The 17,883-nt window shown below is 44.6% G+C and overlaps 1 protein-coding gene across 2 annotated transcripts in view; it reads left to right on the top strand.

The window, feature by feature from the left end:
* Itih5 (inter-alpha-trypsin inhibitor heavy chain 5) overlaps nucleotides 1-17,883 on the top strand; it is a 102,502-nt gene that overhangs the window by 5,997 nt on the left and 78,622 nt on the right. For both annotated transcript variants that reach the window (NM_001432324.1, XM_087591539.1), the window contains 1 exon segment: nucleotides 6,460-6,504. In NM_001432324.1, coding sequence (NP_001419253.1) covers nucleotides 6,460-6,504 — 45 coding nt within the window.

Here is a 17,883-nt window from a genome sequence, read left to right as displayed (position 1 = left end):
GGAGCTAGCTCCGGGTGGTGAGCATATCTGAGGGGAGCTAGCTCCGGGTGGTAAGCACATCTGAGGGGAGCTAGCTCCCAGTGGTGACTTACTGCCAGGTCCACAGGAGCCCAAGGGGCAGGGGCACCATGCAGCTGATGGTTTCTGAGCATGCTTCTCTAGAGAACCTAGTTCTTTTTAAAAAATTCTTCCTTTCCATCCAACCCTACACAGCTAGTTCTAGCCATCCTGTGATTTCCTCAAAGCCTCCCACTACTCAAGGATTTTGTTAACTTGATGTTGTTTTTGTGTTTTGTTTTTTGTTTTTTTTCCCCCACAACTTATACATGTACCTGTACTGGGTCTGTTATTGTATTTAATTATTTCTTCCTTCCTTCTTTCCTTCCTTCTTTCCCTCCTTCTTTCCTTCCTCCTTTCCTTCTTTCCTTCTTTCCTTCTTTCCTTCTTTCTTTCTTTCCTTCCTTCCTTCCTTCCTTCCTTCCTTCCTTCCTTCCTTCCTTCCTCGTTCTCCCCCTCTCATTTAACTTGCTTATTGTATAATGTGGCTTTGGATAGCAAAGCAAATTTAAAAACTTGTTTATCTATTTGTGTGTATGTTTGTGGTTTCGTCTGTGTGTGGAAGTCAGAGGCCAGCTTGAGGGAGAGTCTCCACTCTCTGTTTCCTCTGTGTCAGTGCCAGAGATGGAACTCAGATCTGCAGGTTTAGCATCAGGTAACTTCACTCCATGAGCCAACTCACTGGCCTACACACCTAACACATCACACGTCATGGTAAGTGCTGCAGTCCCGGCGTCTTGCGATCTGATGTTGAGGCGAAACGCTCTGCTTGCTAGGCAAAGCCCACTTGAGCCATCTCTTGGGCCTATGGTTTGGAGTTACAAAGAAATCCATGGAGACTCCTAAGCTATTTGTGGTCCTTCCTTGCCTTAGATCTGGAAGCCTCTTACTTTTCTGTCCATAATCGCTCCCCCCCCCCAGGTTCTTTGAAGATAAAGGAGGAAAAAGAAATCCTCAAACAACAAAAAGGATAAAAATTCCTAGCCGAAAACAATGATGGTGACATCAGTGCCATTTCCACCTCTTGGCCTGGCTGGCACCGGTCAATCTGCCTGTACCAGAAAGATTCAGTCCTGGGTCAGCTTGAGTTTAAACTTGGACTGAAGTGTTGCCATGGCGATCCCCTGAGAAGCTAGATAGTCATCTCAAAAATGAAGAAAACAAAACAAAACAAAACAAAACAAAAAAAAACTCCCCAGCTTCTCTGGTTTTCCTTCGAGTCTGCTTGTTTTGTTGAAAACCATATTTTGCAAAGGAGGAGACATCAAAGAACATACTTTAGATCAAGCGACAGACTTGAGGCTGAGAGAGGCTGTTTTTTGGCAGGAATTGTCTAAGGCGCTCCCCTGCCTGTTCTACAATTTAGGGAGGGAAAGACCCAAAGCGAACTGAGAATCAGTAAAGCACTTGCCCTGGGTCCTTATACTGGTTTGACCCCCCCTTTTTTTTAATCTCCCTTTGCTTTAGAAAACAAGCAGATTTCTCCTCAGGGAGATCTTGTTCCCACCTGGGGCGGGGTCAGCTGCTGCCATCCTAAGTCTCCCAAGTTTCTCTCTTCAAGCAGGCTGTACGGTGGTCACATAGTCAGGAATAAGAGAAAGGATGGTGATGTCTCCATTGTACTCTTGGTTAATTTAAAAAAGTATTTATTTGTGTGTGTGTGTGTGTGTGTGTGTGTGTGTGTTTGCATGCACACACATGCGTGCCATGATGCATGTGTTTTGGAGGACAGTTTGTGGGAGTTGGTTGGTCCTCTGTGACCAGTGTGTGGGTCTTGGAGGATAAACTCAGGTCAGGTCACTGGGCTCGGCAGCAAATGCCTATACCCACTGTGTAATCTCAGCAGACCTCCTGTTAGTTTTGAAATGTAGATATAATTATTGCCCCTTCTGATAGGGAAGTAGCATTTTCTGATTTGTCAAAGACCAAAGAAAAATATAAATGGGGAGAATTCACCCACCCCAAAGCAGTACCCCTTAGCATGTCGGAATACACTCGACACATTAAACTGCTAACCGCGTCAGATGTAGTTTTGTTCTCTGGGTTAGCACTTTCGAGTGTTTGGTGAGTGTGGCACTTTGAGCAAAGCCGATCGTGACTGACAACAGAGAACCCTGTATACGACCGTCTTCTGTAACACACATTTTATTCTTGCTTCTACAACTACTCCGTTGGGGCCTGACAATGGAACAGGTGGTCACAAGTTTCTGGGGGACCACGTCTACCCCTAATGTGGCCAATTACTGTCTCGGAGGGAGCAGGCAGCTCTGAAGGTTCGAGATCTCATCCTAATTCTTCAGATTATCTATAATTTACACTCGGTCCGGAAATGGTAAGCACTGCTTACATCTATAACATTTTGGCCAGAGCTTGTCCCATGGCTCCATTTGGCCACAGCAAGTGATCTTTCAAGCAGAGAGCAGCCAGAAATATATATAACGAGCAGTGTTGAAACCCAGTAATATACCTGTTGGTCAATAAATATAGATCATCTTTGCTATTTTTAGTATTTCTGTGACATTGTGTGTGTGCATATGAGTGCGTGTGTGTGTGTGTGTGTGTGTGTGTGTGTGTGTGTGTGTGTGTGTGTGTGTGTGTATGTGTGTGTGTGTGTGTGTGTTTAGTATGTCTGCATGTGGAGGTCAGAGGTCCACTTAGGGTGGCACTTTTCAGAAGATGTTCACCTGTCTTGGATTTCAGAACAGGGTCTCTCAGTGGAGCCTGAGGCTCTTCAGGCTATGCTTGATGGCCGGTGAGCCCTGGGATCCCCATATTGCCGTCTGACCATGGCCAGAGAGCCCCTGGGTCCTCCCGTCTATCTCCCCATGTAGTCAACCCCCAGTAGCCCAGTTTTGGTCTTTCCTGCACCAGGTTCACAAGGAAGCCATTATGCTTGGGTTCTTATGGGGGATTCTGGGCCCAAGTTCATGTCCTTGTGTCTGTGTGGCAAACACTCTGCCAACTGTGCCACCTCTGGTCCCCAGGGTATCATGGTGTACTTAACCAAACTACTTTTAATTGATACTTCAGGCCAGTGGTTCTCAACCTTCCCCATGCTGTAATCCTTTAATACAGTTTCTCACATTGTGGTGACCCCCCTCCCCACAACCATAAAATTATTTCGTTGTTACTTCGTAGCCGTAATTTTGCTACTGTTATGAATCGTCATGTAAATGTCTGTGTTTTCCATTGGTCTTAGGCAACCGCTAAGAAAAGATTGTTCAATCCCCAAAGGGCTCATGACTCACAGGCTGGGAATAGTTTTAGGTTATTTTCAACTAATAACAGCGGTTTTAAAAGTTATACATTCTAGTTTTCTAGTAATTCCCCTCTACTATTTACCTTCCTGTAACTAGAGTTTTTAACTGAAGGATATAAACATAGATGGGAATATATGTATACCTGCTTTAGAGAGTTTTACAGTTTCTTAAAAGTCAAATTTACCGCATGAAATAGGAATTTCACTTATAGAAAAATAAAGCCACGTCTCTACATCCTCGGGAAAGATTGCCTGTGTGTGTTTCATTCAAGTTATGAATCATTCATACCAGCTAAAGAGAAGCAATAACTGCCCACCAGTTGCCAAGCAGATAAAATGGTAAATGCTGTATACGTACACAAAACGTTGTATATCTACACAATGGAGTATTATTCAACAATAATAAAGAAGTGTCTGCTACCGTGTAAATGAGCCTTAAGACCACTATGTAAAATAAAAAACAAGACATGTAAATATATACATGGTATATGATTCCATTTATATAAACTGATCAAAACGAACACGACTGGGTTAAACAGTTTAGTGGTTGCTGAAGGCTGGGGGTGCGGGATTGAGAGGTGATCACCAGAGGGTGCAAGGTGCGTGCGTGCGGGTGTGTGTGGGTGTGCGTGTATGCACGTGTGCTATGTGTGTGCGTGCTTGTGTGTGTGCACACTCACATGCATGCACATGTGTGTTTGTGCACATGTGCTTGTGTGTGTGTGCACGCACGGGTGTACTCCCATGCATGTGTGTGTGGAGTGAGTCCACATCAGGTTTCCTGCCACATTGCTCTCCCTTATTGTCTGAGATAGAGTCTCTCTCTCTCTCTCTCTCTCTCTCTCTCTCTCTCTCTCTCTCTCTCTCTCTCAAGCTTGCTGCTTCTCCTAGCTGGCTAACCAACAAGTTCCAGGAATCCTGGTGTGTCCACTGCACTCCCCAGCAGCCTTGGGGCTATACATGTGTGCTGCCATACCTGGCCTTTTATGTGGATACTTGGGATTAACCCCAAGTCCTGATGCTTGTGCAACGATGTCTTTACCCACTAACTCAGTTTCTTTTTAGAACGATGATAAAGACTGCCCTAACTGTGGTGACGGTTGTCCACTCCTATCAGAGTAAGACACATTATGTGTGTGTGAAGGAAGTCAATTTTATAGTATAAAAATTACACTCAAAACTACTTTACGTTGTGTAAACTCAGGCTGGAGAGGAGCCTTACAAGGGCTCTCGGCTCCTACAGAGGAACCGAGTTCAGTTCTAGGGAGACCCAAAGCCTCTGCCCTGTGTAAAACACCACACACAGAGACACATGATCAAAAGCAAAATAGATTTCCAAATATGTGATGTCCGGGTACGCTTTTCAGTTTTCTGTTCCATGCTCTCCAGTTGCTAGGAAAGAAAACTTGTTACTCAGAGCAGTAATCGTTTATTTAAACAAAAATTTCTTGTGTGTGACACTCGAAGGCCAGCTACAATTTTTAAATCAGCCCAGAGGAAATGGTTTACTATTACAGTGATTTTAAATTTTTTTAAAACTTAACATACTTTCTTTTTTAAAATTATTTTTATTTATTTTATGTATGTGAGTACACTGTCAGACACACCAGAATCAGGCATTGAATCCCATCACAGATGGTTGTGAGCCACCATGTGGCTGCTGGAATTGAACTCGGGACCTCTGGAAGAGCAGTCAGTGCTCTTAGCTGCTGAGCTGTCTCTCTAGCCCGTGATTTTAAGTTTTAAAATTTATTTATTCTTATGTGTATGAGTGCTTTGCCTGTCTGTGTGTGTGTATGCCACTTGTATACCTGGTGCGTGTGGGGGCCAGAGAGGGTATTGGATCTCCAAGAACTGTAGTTACAGACTGTTTTGAGCTGTCATGTGGGTGCTGGGAATAGAACCTGGGCCCTCTGAAGAGCTCTTTGCTGTCAAGACATGTCTCCAGCCACTGTGGTTTTTGTTTTGTTTTTAAAGAAAAGTTTTATTATTTTTGGTACCCATCTCTTGTCTATGAGAAAATAGAAGAAATTGTCCAGAAAAAAAATATCTTTAAGAAAACTCAGGGGGTTGGGGATTTAGCTCAGCGGTAGAGCACTTGCCTAGCAAGCTCAAGGCCCTGGGTTCGGTCCCCAGCTCTGAAAAAAAGAAAAAAGAAAAAAAAAAAAAAAGAAAACTCAGGGTAACTTCAATGTTGTGTCTGGGTTTCCCAGGATTGTTCACTGAATAGGACACTCTCTAGAAGAAGGCCCACTTGCCTGTATTACCATGATGTAATGGACACAATTGTGGAGGTTGTGGTCCGTTGCTATGTATCATAATGCTCACTACTGGCCCTGGATGCCCCCAGGGATGAGAATATTCTCACAGAGACCCAAGTGATGCTATGTCACCTTCCCCCTCAAGTTATCCCTGATTGGTGAAGAAAGATGACTAGGGTTTATTGCTGAGCAGAGAGAAATGGGCAGGGTTTTCAGTTCCTGGGCTTGGATTCAGAGGAGAGGCAAGGGGAGGAGGGAGAAGGTAGAGAGAGGAGAAGAAATCATGGGGTAAGTGAGTCAGAAAACATGGCCATGAGGAATGGCCAACCGGAGTTAAGAGTGTTGCAGATAGAACATAGCAGGTTATAGCCCAGGGTTATTGATGGGGAAGTAGATTTTAATAGATTAGAGGGTAGATATCTGCCAAGCTCTAGTGCATCAACAGCTTTTTATAGATAAAAAAAGTTGAGTGTCTTTTATCTGGAAACTGAATGATTAAGGGTGGAATAGAAACCCCCAACTGAGATTAAATATTGAATACGACAACATGATAGGAAGGAATTTAATGACAAGTCAAAGACAGAGTGAAGCAGAGTGAAGCATTCCATGGCTATCTTAGGTCTTGTCACTTCATCTGCACCCTTGTTACAGATGTAGGCACACCCAGATGATGAGGTAGGATGACCTCACAGGGCAAGTGGATCTAGAATGATGAATGCTAATCCCAGCCCAGCAAAACAGTCTCTGATGAAAGAAAAAATAATAATAATTAGTCAGAACGACTTTGCAAGCTCAGGAGTGGGCCTGAATGGTTTTCACACCGTCACGTGACTCGTCCACGAAAGCTCACCATGCTGTTTCATGCTTCTTCTCTCTTTCCAGGTCATGCTCAGGGTCCCCAGACAACTCAGGCTGTTGCAGAGGCTGGTACGTATATCTTCGGACACCGCTTTCAAAGGCCCAACTCTCCTGCTTCCTTTGAACCAGGATCCGGTTTATATGCAGGTTTCTGAAAGCCCGGGTTGCTCCTTAGAGAAGAGTTCTAGCCTGAGGCGGTATTGCTGAGTCCATCAGAAGTTTTCTCAAAGGGAGATTCTTTCTTAAAAGAGGGGCCAGAGAGTCAGTGCATAAGAGTGTCCGCTGCACGAGCACGGGGCTCTGAGTGAGAATTTCCACCCCCATGTAAAAAGCCTACTGCAGCTGCATGCCGGCCTATTCCCCAGATGCTGTGTGGGGCGGAAGGATCACTAGAGCCTGCTGGGTGTCCATCTACCTCGAGTTCAGTGAGAGACATTGCCTCAGAGGGAATGATAGAGTAGGACTCCTGAGGGCCTCCTCTGTACTCGGCCTGCATGCTCATGAGAGCACAGCCCCCATCCCCACAAAGACACTGTACAGAGCTTCAAATACCTGCACTTAAGAATCGAGAATCTGGGGGCTGGGGATTTAGCTCAGTGGTAGAGTGCTTACCTAGGAAGCGCAAGGCCCTGGGTTCGGTCCCCAGCTCCGAAAAAAAGAACCAAAAAAAAAAAAAAAAAAAAAAAAGAATCGAGAATCTGGATCCATCTTGTGCATTTGTTTACTTTCCATAACACCATATCTCAGGAGTATGAAGGCTTTGTTTCCAAGTGAACAGCATTTGCAGAGTGAAGCACTGCGTGATGGGAGTTGGGTGGTCTCTCCACATACGATGGAGTCCGTGAACACATTCCCTGACGGTGAACGAATTCTGACAGTTTAAAAATAGGTTGTTGGCCATCTGCTATAGCTAATCTCTGAACTGCTGCTATTGAGTCCCTGCCCTGCTTTTCTAGTATTCGTTTAAATCCTCCTAATTGGGAACTTATTGGGGTTGCTCACGCAGCCGGTGACATCTGTCTTCTGAGTTGGAAGATTCCCTAAGAAACATGACATCAGTTAATGACTTTGGTTTTGGTGTAGTTGCTGGGTAAGCCTTTTGGGTTCCTGTGTTTATCATTTCTTTTACAGCCTCTGAGTTTCATTATTGATCAAAAATGCTTTGTGTGTGTGTGTGTGTGTGTGTGTGTGTGTGTGTGTGTGTGTGTGTGTGTGTGTGTGTTTAGAAGGGGTCTCCTGTATCTCAGGCTGGCCTCGAACTCTCTATGCAGCCAAAGCTGTCCATTGGTTCCTGATGTTCTTGGTCCTTCTGCTTCTATCCCCCACATGTAGGGAGGATTGCTGGCGTGTATGGGACACTGTGCCTGGCAGTTACAAAGATTTTCATGACCGTATCACCTGCACTGATCATATGACCTCTCGAATCTTCCTAGACATCTCTTAAACTTTCTAAGTCTTCACATGCATCACTCGTGTCTTAATGTGAGCTCTATCCACGGAGGGTCTTTCCAGGAGTAACACACAGGCCATGAGTTCTGCAATTCCCTACCTCGAGGCTAAAACTCTAAACATAGCATGTGCATTTATTCATGTGAGATTGCATGATCTGGCTTCTGCCTGTGCCTGGAGTCTCCCCCACCAACCGTAGCTCTCAGTATGTTACAGATTATTAGTAGTGAATAGAAAGTAGGCAGCTCAGAATGTTCCAGGTTTTAATCGATGAACAGAAACTGAGCAGCATCAACTAGCAGTCTCTCGCCAATGTCCGGACCACAGAGACCTGCTTGGTTATGTTTAGAACTAGTCAGATTCCTCTTTCTGTAGAAGTCCTTGGACACACATACACACGAGCATGCACACACACGAACACATGCACACATGCATGCTCATGCATATACATACAGATATTGCAATTTGAATATCGGAGACGTCTTTGTATCCGAGCTTCCACCATGCCTAAGAGACGCCGGCTAGCTTTATCAAAGCAATTTACTCGTGTTTTCTACCCTCTGACAGCAGGATTCCTTCTTGGTAGCCCTTTGGGAGAAGGCATTCTGAACTCAGTGCCAAGGATTATTTTATTGCGATGTGGTGTGATATACAAACATTGAAATGATTGCTGTGGGGGAATAAATATACTCACATGTCGCTGGTAACAGAAGTTGTCCTCTACGCGGAAGCATGTCAGGAAACAGTGGGTGGGCTAAGTGGATGAGCACAGCCCAGAGCATCTATCAGGATTTTCATGGGAAGGAATGTGTGAGCGGGTGGATGTGCCCCGTTAGCTTCGGTTTGGACACTTGGCGTTGTTTTGGCAGCTCTTGGCTGTAATAGCTGCCCCTCATTGCCCAGTGTGAGCTTCTGGGGGCGACATGGGGCAGAGCCAGTATTGGTTTTCTGTGGGAGAGTTTGGTAGAGGAGGTGGTCAGCAGTGCGGGTCCTAGTTAGTGTGTTGAAGGTGTAGTAGCACGGCCGTCACCTCTGTCTCTACAGCGAGGGGAGGAGTCTCTCCAGGAAGACATTCTCAAATGCTAGGTTACGTCATCTGCCAGGACGTGGATGCAAGTGGAGAGAAGCGAATTAAGGGAGCTGAGCCAGTCTCATAACGACAGATAGCGCATGTTTCCTCTCACTTGTGGGTTCTAGACCTTACAGATACATAAAACCATTTATGTATAGATGTTGTGAAAGCAGAAGGTTAAAGGGGACTGATGGGAGGCAGGCAATGGCCGAGACGGCAATGTGTACAAAGTATGTTTTTATATGAAAATGGCCTCATATACTATATAGAAATTAGTCAGGACAGCTGGGACTTGGTGCTGACCACTGGTCTCTCGTGGACGCTGCTTCTATCTGTTTCTGTCTCCACAGCACAGAGTGTCATTTTCAGGTGACCGAATGCTGCTTCTCCCTGGACAGAGAGAGATAGGTTCCTGCTTATCTCTAAATGTCAGGAGGCATTGCTGGGTAGATTGTATGAATGTGAACAGGTGAATTGGGGCTGGCATCGTGTTATGTCACCGTTTTCATGGTGGGGAGGGAATGGTTTCCCCCAGGTGAATACAGCAAGCAAGGAGACTTCATCAGTGACGACACACACTGCACAGCTTTTGGGAAGAACAGGAGGCCTTAAGGTTGAGTCAAGCTCATCAGACCTAGAATCCAGTCAATCCATTCCCATCTTCTCTGTAAAACAAGGAAGAGTGAGGGTAGCCGGTTTCTCGAGCTACCCCAGTGGCTACTCCTAATGGCTGCAAATGATGGTTGGGCCAGGAGACCTCTGGGATGGCACAGCAGTTAGGAGTACTGGCTGCTTTTCCAGAGAACCTGAGTTCCGTTCCTGGCGTGTACATGGCTGCTCACAAGGTTCTATGAATCCATTTCCAAGAGTTTCCAATGTCCTCTTCTGCGCTCTATGGGCACTAGACATGGATATGATTCACATACATAAATATAGGCAAACACATATATAAAATAAAAGTAATTAAATAATCTTATTTATTTATTTCTATTAAAGAATGATTAGTCTAGAACCAAGCACCCAAGGGTTAATAATCTTCTAGGAAGAGGGGCCTGAACTGAGCTCTGGCAGCTGATGTCTGTAACATTCCACAGCGACATTTCCAGATGGCAACTTGGGTAATTCAGGACATCCTCTGGGTGGCTCGAAGCTAAGGACTCCCATGAGTCATACCCGAACCTCTGGTCCCTCAGGCAGCTAATTAAGGCACGCCCTGCCTCAAACCACTTTTCCATCTGGGTTGGCTTTGGAGGGAAAAAAAATAATGAAGAAATTATATTATGTCACGAGAAGCTTTCTTTTGCTTTGTATTTTCCAGTTGACATCTCCAAACAAAATAATTATTTATATAAAAATGTGGAGACCATGTTGAATTTCTAAGAACTATATCGGGAAAGTTTGTGGCCACCCTTTTATAGTCTTCCTTTGATGACAAGTTTCCACACACTTCTGCCATGCAGAGCCCTGTGTTTGCTTTCTGGTGTCAGACCCATTCGCCCACACGTCACCCCCTTAGCCAATATGCTTCTCACTGTGACTCTGTCCTAACTAAATCTGGTGTAGTCACTACATCAGAAACGAGCATGGTTTGCTTCATGACTTTTTGCGTGCTCTCTCTCTCTCTCTCGCTCTCGCTCTCGCTCTCGCTCTCGCTCTTCCTCATTCTTTCTTTGTTTCTCCCTTCCTTCCTCTCCCTTCCTTTTCCCCCTCTCTCCCCCTCCTTCCTCCCATCTTCCCCCCACTCCCTCCCACCCTTCCTTATTGGTGACTGAACCCAGGACTTCATGCATGTTAGGGAGGCGTCCTTACCACTGCACCATTCTCTCTCCAGAACCCCCCTTTCATACTCTTCCACCATCTACAGTTTCAGAATCCACTGAAAACACCCTAGCGCCCGTGCATGTGAGAGGGTCTGCCGTCGAGCTGGCCCACAGCCATTTATCTTTCTTCTGAGCTCTGGAAGGTCTGGTAGAAATGGTTCCTGTGGCATCTCCTCGTGTTATTCAGTGTGTATCTCTCTCTCCCCCTGCCTTTCCCATTATACACATACATCTCCCTCCTATAGCTTGGTACATTGTTTCGCGTTCCCCCTTTCTTCCAAATATAACTAAAGTGCCTTGAAGTAAGTGGCCAGATGGACTATTTCTTCTCAAACCTTCAGAAATTTGGCCTGTAGTAGTTCTTTTAAAAATTAGCTTAGAACACTTTATTGCTTCCTGAAATAGATACTTTTTAATTGTTCAGGAATCAGAAGATTCATTTCAACCCCACCAATATTTTTAAAGTTCTTTTCATTTTAGGATGTCTGTGCGTATGTGTGTTTGTGGGCTCATGGAAATATTGGGGGGGCAGGGTGAATATGTAAATTTGTGCATGTATGTGTGGAGGGCAGAGGTCTCCTGGGCATTGTTCCTCAGGAGTTGTCCATCTTGGGATTTGAGATACAGAGTCTCCCATAGACCTGGAGCTCACTGACTTAGCTAGGTGGGCTGCCAGCGAGCCTGGGGAACCCTCTTTGCCTCCCCAGCACTGACATAACCAGCGTTCACCCCCAGGCAGGATTTCTTTACACGGGCTCTGGAGACGGGAATCCTGACTTCCTGGCAAGAACTTTAATGGCCGAGTCATTTTTTCAGCCCCAAGTTGGTTCCCTACTGAGATCTATGAAAGAAAAAGGAGAAGGAAGGAAAGAAAAAGGAAGATAGAGAGGGACAGAGTAGTAGCCATGGTGTGGTTCCCGCTCACCATGTGTTTGCGTATTTACTGCAGTAGGAGCAGGGGGTTGCTAACAGTTGCACATGCGCACTTGGTTCTGAGCGATCCGAGACTGAAGCCGCTTCCGCAGGAGGCAAAGTTGAGGAACTCCTGAGAAAACAGTAACTGGGCCGAAGCTGCAAAACTAAAATAGATCCTAACACTCTTCCAACCTGTCTCCTTGGACCCATAAACTGTGGCTCATGGTCTTGATGTAATACTGTGGAAACTCAGCGCTACCCATAATCTTTATTTTAGTCCTGAATGACTAGAATAAAATTAATATTTTCTTGGGCACCTTCTGATTTTTCAGGTTTATTGCCTTTCACTGATTCATTTGACATATGTGGGGGCACACGTGTGCCATAGCACGCAGACGGAGGTCAGAGGTTAACTTGTGGGAATCAGTTCTCTTTTAACAATATCTGAATGCCAGGGATTGAATGTGGGCCAGCAGGTTTGGCAGAAGGTTCCTTTACCCAGGAAGCCATCTCTCTAGTCCCGATTTCTCATGGTTCCTTTATTCACTTTTGAGAGAGGGGAAGACAGACAGAGAGAGAGAGAGAGAGAGAGAGAGAGAGAGAGAGAGAGAGAGAGAGAGAGAATTCTTGTTACCCGAAGAGGGTATGTTGGACCCTTGGAACTGGAGTTACAGGTGGTTGTAAGCCACCCAGTTCTGGGAGGCAAACATGGATTTTTGGAAGAGCAACAAGTGTTCTTAACTGCTATGCCATCTCCCAAAACTCAATTTTATTTTATGGCATTGTTTTAAAAAAACAACTTTAGTTCATTACATATTTATTTAGTAACCTAAAATATTTTCTTTGAGATCCCCAACTCCTCTGGGATCCACCTAAGTTTGTGGCATCTTCTTCCTCTTCCTTTCCTTCTCCTTCTCTTCCTCCTCTTCCTTCCTCTAAATAAATTAAGTCAATGTTGGCTTTCCATTGTGGTCAAGCTACCAAGGGTCCCTCCTAGCAGCAATCAGTTGTCAGCTCCTGAACATTTACAACTCAATGAAATCATTTCTTATCTCAAAATCAAGAATAAACAAACACAGCATTACATGTACCAAAGGAACAAACTTCTTAATTATTTGAAAAAATATACTGGACCAGAAATATCTACCAAAAGAAAAACATTTTTATTTAAAGGATTATAAACTTCTGTTAAGTCATACATTGAAAAAGCCTGTGTCCAAGGGCAAGTTCCAAAATTTTAAGCAAAATACTCATATGAAAAGTTGGTGAGAACTTTTTTCAACAATATGTAACTGCAACAACAGCATAGAGATAGATGCTGTTCCGTGTCCTCAGAGTTTACACTTTATTGGAGGACAAGTAACTGTCACAACTACCTTCTGAGTCAGCAGCAAGGACCAATTTGTATTAATTATATTTACTTGGGGGTTCTATAATAAATATAGTTCTATTATACTGTGGGAGTTCCCTTGGTATCTAGCAAATGTCAGTGTAAATGCTGTATGCAGAAGGTCTATCTCTAGAATCCTTTAAGGAGAGGCCCAAGACGGGGAACCAGGGCTTCCAAAGGTCATCGTGGGCTAATGGTGTGGTAAAGTCACAGGGTAAATGACAAAGAAAGGCCCAGCTTGAGAGCATCTTTCCTTCTACACCTCGTCTTTATAATTTGTACCACTGAGCTCTTCAAAAGAGATCTCAAGGGGATTTCAGAGTGTGGTGGAGTATGTGTGTCCATACAGATGTGTGCAGGTGTGCATTTGTGTCCATGTGCACGTGGGGGGCAGAGGTCACTGCTGGGTACCTTTAACCGTTCTCAATTGTTCTTATTTTTGAGGCACTGTCTCTCAGTGATCGTGGAGCTCATCAATTTGGCTAGACTGGCTGGACTGGCTAGCCAGTGATCTCCAAGGATCTTACTGAATCTGTGTCCCCAGAGCTGGGAATATAGACATACACCACCCTTCCCTTGAAATGGGTGGTAGGGAATCTCTTTATACTTAAGTGACAGACACTTCACTGACTTGCCAGTCCCTCAAGGGCAGTTTTGATTTAGAAGTCTAGTTTACAGAACATGCAATCACACACACAAAAAAAGTAACTAAATTCCACTTAAGGTGAAGCTGCACTAAACGGCAAACTCAAATACTACAGATATTACATAGGCACATCTGTCTTCTGCTGTTGTGTAAAAACCTTGCTGCAAAATTCCATGGCTTACAATGGCAGCCATCTTGCATGATGTCAGAGAAAGGACTAGGGCAGGGATCATCATGCACTGTAGACAGAAGTCACTCAGAGGTATTTGTCTAGTAGGTGGGCTGACATGGCAGTTCAGAACAGGTTTCCCGCATGCTGAGCTTGGCAAGGATGTTTGGAGCTCGCATGGTGAACTCTGATTTCTGTGTGTGGCCTCCGAGCAGGTCAATACCTAGTAACTGCAGCTCTTAGGAAGGAATTCAGGACACCTGGATAAAAACCAGGCTTGTAGCCTGACCTTGTAGCTCTCAAATACAACTTCCGGCATCTCCTGTAGAGGATGCAAACTGCCAAGGTCCAGACTCAATGGGAAATGAAACTTCACCTCACAATGGGAGGAGAAACAAAGACATTGGTGGTCAAAAGGAAAAGTGTAATTCCATATGCCGTCCTGTATTGGATATGCTGAAGCTGGTCTTCATTGTCTCTCCTCATGAGGTGGTGAAGGTGGGACCCCTTTCTGACTCTCCATTCTAGTGGTAGAATAAGGCGTGTACTGCTGTGGATGGCCACTCTTGTCGAATTTATTGTTTGCCCAAGTGAATCTGTGAACGAGTGGGTTTTGTTGGTAGAGGTTCATCAGCCATGCAGAGGAGCCGTTCAGGAAACAGCGCGCGTCCATCCACATGTGTTTGTGCTATGTAACCAGTGAAGCACAAATAAACTGCTTACTGACTCATTTCCACATCTGTCTTCCTGACTATTGTACCAACATTTATATCATTTGGCCTGAAGAAAATCCATACATAGCTAAGGAGGACAGCCTGGCCAGTGGGCCGTGCTGGTCCGTATTTTGGGACCTGTAGCAATTCAGCTACTCTTTTACTTTATTGTTGCAGAAACATAGGTATAATGTCTTAGTTAGGGGTTTGCTGCTGTGAAGAGACACCATGACCGAGGCAACTCTTATAAGGACAACATTTAAATTGGGGCTGGCTTACAGGTTCAGAGGTTCAGTCCCTTATCATCAAGGCAGGAACATGGCAGCATCCAGGCAGGCATGGTGCAGGAGGAGCTGAGAGTTCTACATCTTCATCTGAAGGCTGCTAGTGGAAGACCATCTTCCAGGCAGCTAGGATGAGGGTCTTAAATCCCACACCCACAGTGACACACCTACTCCAACAAGGCCACACCCACTCCAACAGGGCCACACCCACTCCAACAAGGCCACACCCACTCCAACAGGGCCACACCCACTCCAACAAGGCCACACCCACTCCAACAGGGCCACACCCACTCCAACAGGGCCACACCTTCTAATAGTGCCACTCCCTGGGCTCAAGCATATATAAACCATCACACCATCTTAACTCTTTTTCAGACGATAGCTTAGTGTCATTAAGTGTGTTAGCAGTACATACATCTCCAGAACTCTTTGCTAAATGGAAACTCTATACTATTAATAAACCCCAGTTCCCTTCTTTGCTGGTTACTGTGAACTCTGATGTTCATTAGCTACTGCCTGTGGGTGGCTTCATACATTACTTGTCTCTCTGTGTCTATTATTTTCAATTAGCATTATGGCTTCAAGAGTTACTCCTATTGGAGGGCATGACAGGACCGCCTTCCTTTTTCAGGGGTGCATAGGTTACATTGTAACCTATATTTCTTTTTGCATATCAGTTCACCTGTTGATGGACACATGGGCTGTTTCTACCATGTTACTGACATCCCTCCTCTAAGTGCGGAGAAAAAGATGGCAGCCATTTTTAATCTAGAGCGTACAGGGCATAAATCAGTGAAATAGGATTGGAATAAGAAAAAAGCATGCTAAAATACGTGGAAACTTGGGTCTGCCAGCCTCAGGCCAATGAGGCATCTGAGATTGGTCAAGTCAGGGGTGAACTAGAGGACAGATCAGAAGAGGCAGCCTTCATCACTGCTAGTAGAGTATAGTCTCATTCAAATGCCAGACAGAGATGCCCCCCAAATTCTCAACTATTTAATATTTTCCAAACTTGACTATTTAAAATGATTATGAGTAAAAGAATGGAAGATACTCTCCCTACAATACATCAGTCAGTAAAGGTGTTTGAGTAACTAATATCCGGTTATACCGTTTAACGGAGGATACCAGGATGAACAAACTACAGGAAAGCAGATAGTAAATAATTAAGTCCTCTGTTACAGCAATGTAACTCCTGTGCTCTACGGTGTTAGCACCAAAGCGTCCTTAGATCATGCAAATGCACGGACGTATGGCTGTGTTCAATAAGCATTCATGGACTGGAGTGAGGGGGTGGTCTACATACTGCAGATTACCCGTCCCTATAGATGAGTGGAGGGATCTGAAGGGAGTTTGAAATACAACGGGATCAAACACAAAGGCATGATGTGTGCTATTGAGCTTGCCCATTAAAGTATAGCATTCTCATAAAGTAGAATGCTATGCAACCATCAAAACCAGAGGCAGAGTCTTTTTGATCCGCACCATTTTCCAAAGACGGTGTGGCTCTTCGACTCCCTGGTAATCCTACGGAGACGATACATATGTTCTTTTCTATGGAAAGTGAGGATGCTTGTGTGATTCTTTTGGTCAATAGGATAAGAGGGTAAAAAAGTACTATGTATTCTATTTGTTTGTTTTGGGTATTTAGCTCAAGCCTGTATTTTTTCCACTGAGCCATAATCCCAATTTCTTTATACCTTTTAATTTTAAGGTAAGATCTCATTGTCCCATAAGGCCTTGGGCTCACTGAAGCCTGGGTAGGCCTCGACATTGCAACTCCCTTACCTCAGCATTTGCAAGTAACAGGCCAGGCCCAAATAGGTATGAGATTTTGGAAGTTAGAACGCCTTCCAGGGTGTAGCTTCCGTTTCACTGCTAACCACCACACGGTGAGTGAAGACTCCGGCTACTACAGACTCTGATAAGGCTGCGAATTAACATCTGCTGGGTCGCTGTTGGCTCAACATAAAACAGGAAGATATCGGCCGGCTCTGAATCAGTTCTAGCCCATTCTACATTTGACTGTGAAGGAGCCAGACCTCTCGGCCGAGTTGATCAGAACTCTTGGTCTACAGAAAGCATGTGAAGAGACGCAATTGTTAAGTTACCAAGATTTAGAATGTTTTATTCTGTTGTATGACGAGGTAGTGGGAATTGGTAGAGAAAGATGATTGAATTAATAATACATGGCTAGGAAAAAAGCAAAACTAGGTCAACCAAATAGGAACACAAGTACTGCACCCATTTGTGGGAGGGTATACTCCAAACTTAGATATCTAGGGAACAGAGCTGTAAATTCAGGGTGGGAGGGAGGCCCTTACTTGTCATTTATATATGGTACAATCTGGAGACTTGGTACGTGAGACTTGATAGTTAAAAAATATTTTTTTCGTATTTACATGCATGGATATTTTATCTGCATGAATGTCTCCGTACCATGCCCATGCCCAGTGTCTGAGAACCAGAAGAGGACATTGGATCCCCTGGAACTGGACAGACATGGTTGTGAGCTGCCACGTGAGCGCTGGGAATTGAACCTGGATCCTCTTGAAAGGCAAGCAGTGTTCCTAACTGCTGAACCATCTGTCCAGCCCAAAGACTTCATCAAAAATTTTACAAATTACTATTTCTTTTAAAATACGTGCGTGTCAGTATCTGAAGCCAGAGGCATCCTATCCCCGTGGAGCTCTTTACAAGATGTTGTTTGGTGCCTGATGTGGGTGCTGAGAATCGAACCTGGGTCCTCTGGTAGAGCGCTAAGTACCCTTAGCCAGTGAGACCCCATGTTGAAAAGTTTTTGAGATGCAGTTTAAATTGTAAGTAGAGCCATTTTTTAAAAAATTAGTTCAAGGTACTTGTTTGATTTCCACAGATTCCCTTTTCTTTCTAGTGCATTGGTAGGAATCTGAGCTGAACTATGCATCCATAGAATCTTTCAGGCTTATTGCGAATTCTCAAGAGCACAGCTGTGACCAACTTTTGCACAT

Source organism: Rattus norvegicus, chromosome 17 (genome assembly GCF_021556685.1).
Source record: "Rattus norvegicus strain SHRSP/BbbUtx chromosome 17, alternate assembly SHRSP_T2T, whole genome shotgun sequence".
NCBI lineage: Eukaryota > Metazoa > Chordata > Mammalia > Rodentia > Muridae > Rattus > Rattus norvegicus.
This window is presented reverse-complemented; position numbering and strand designations above follow the sequence as displayed.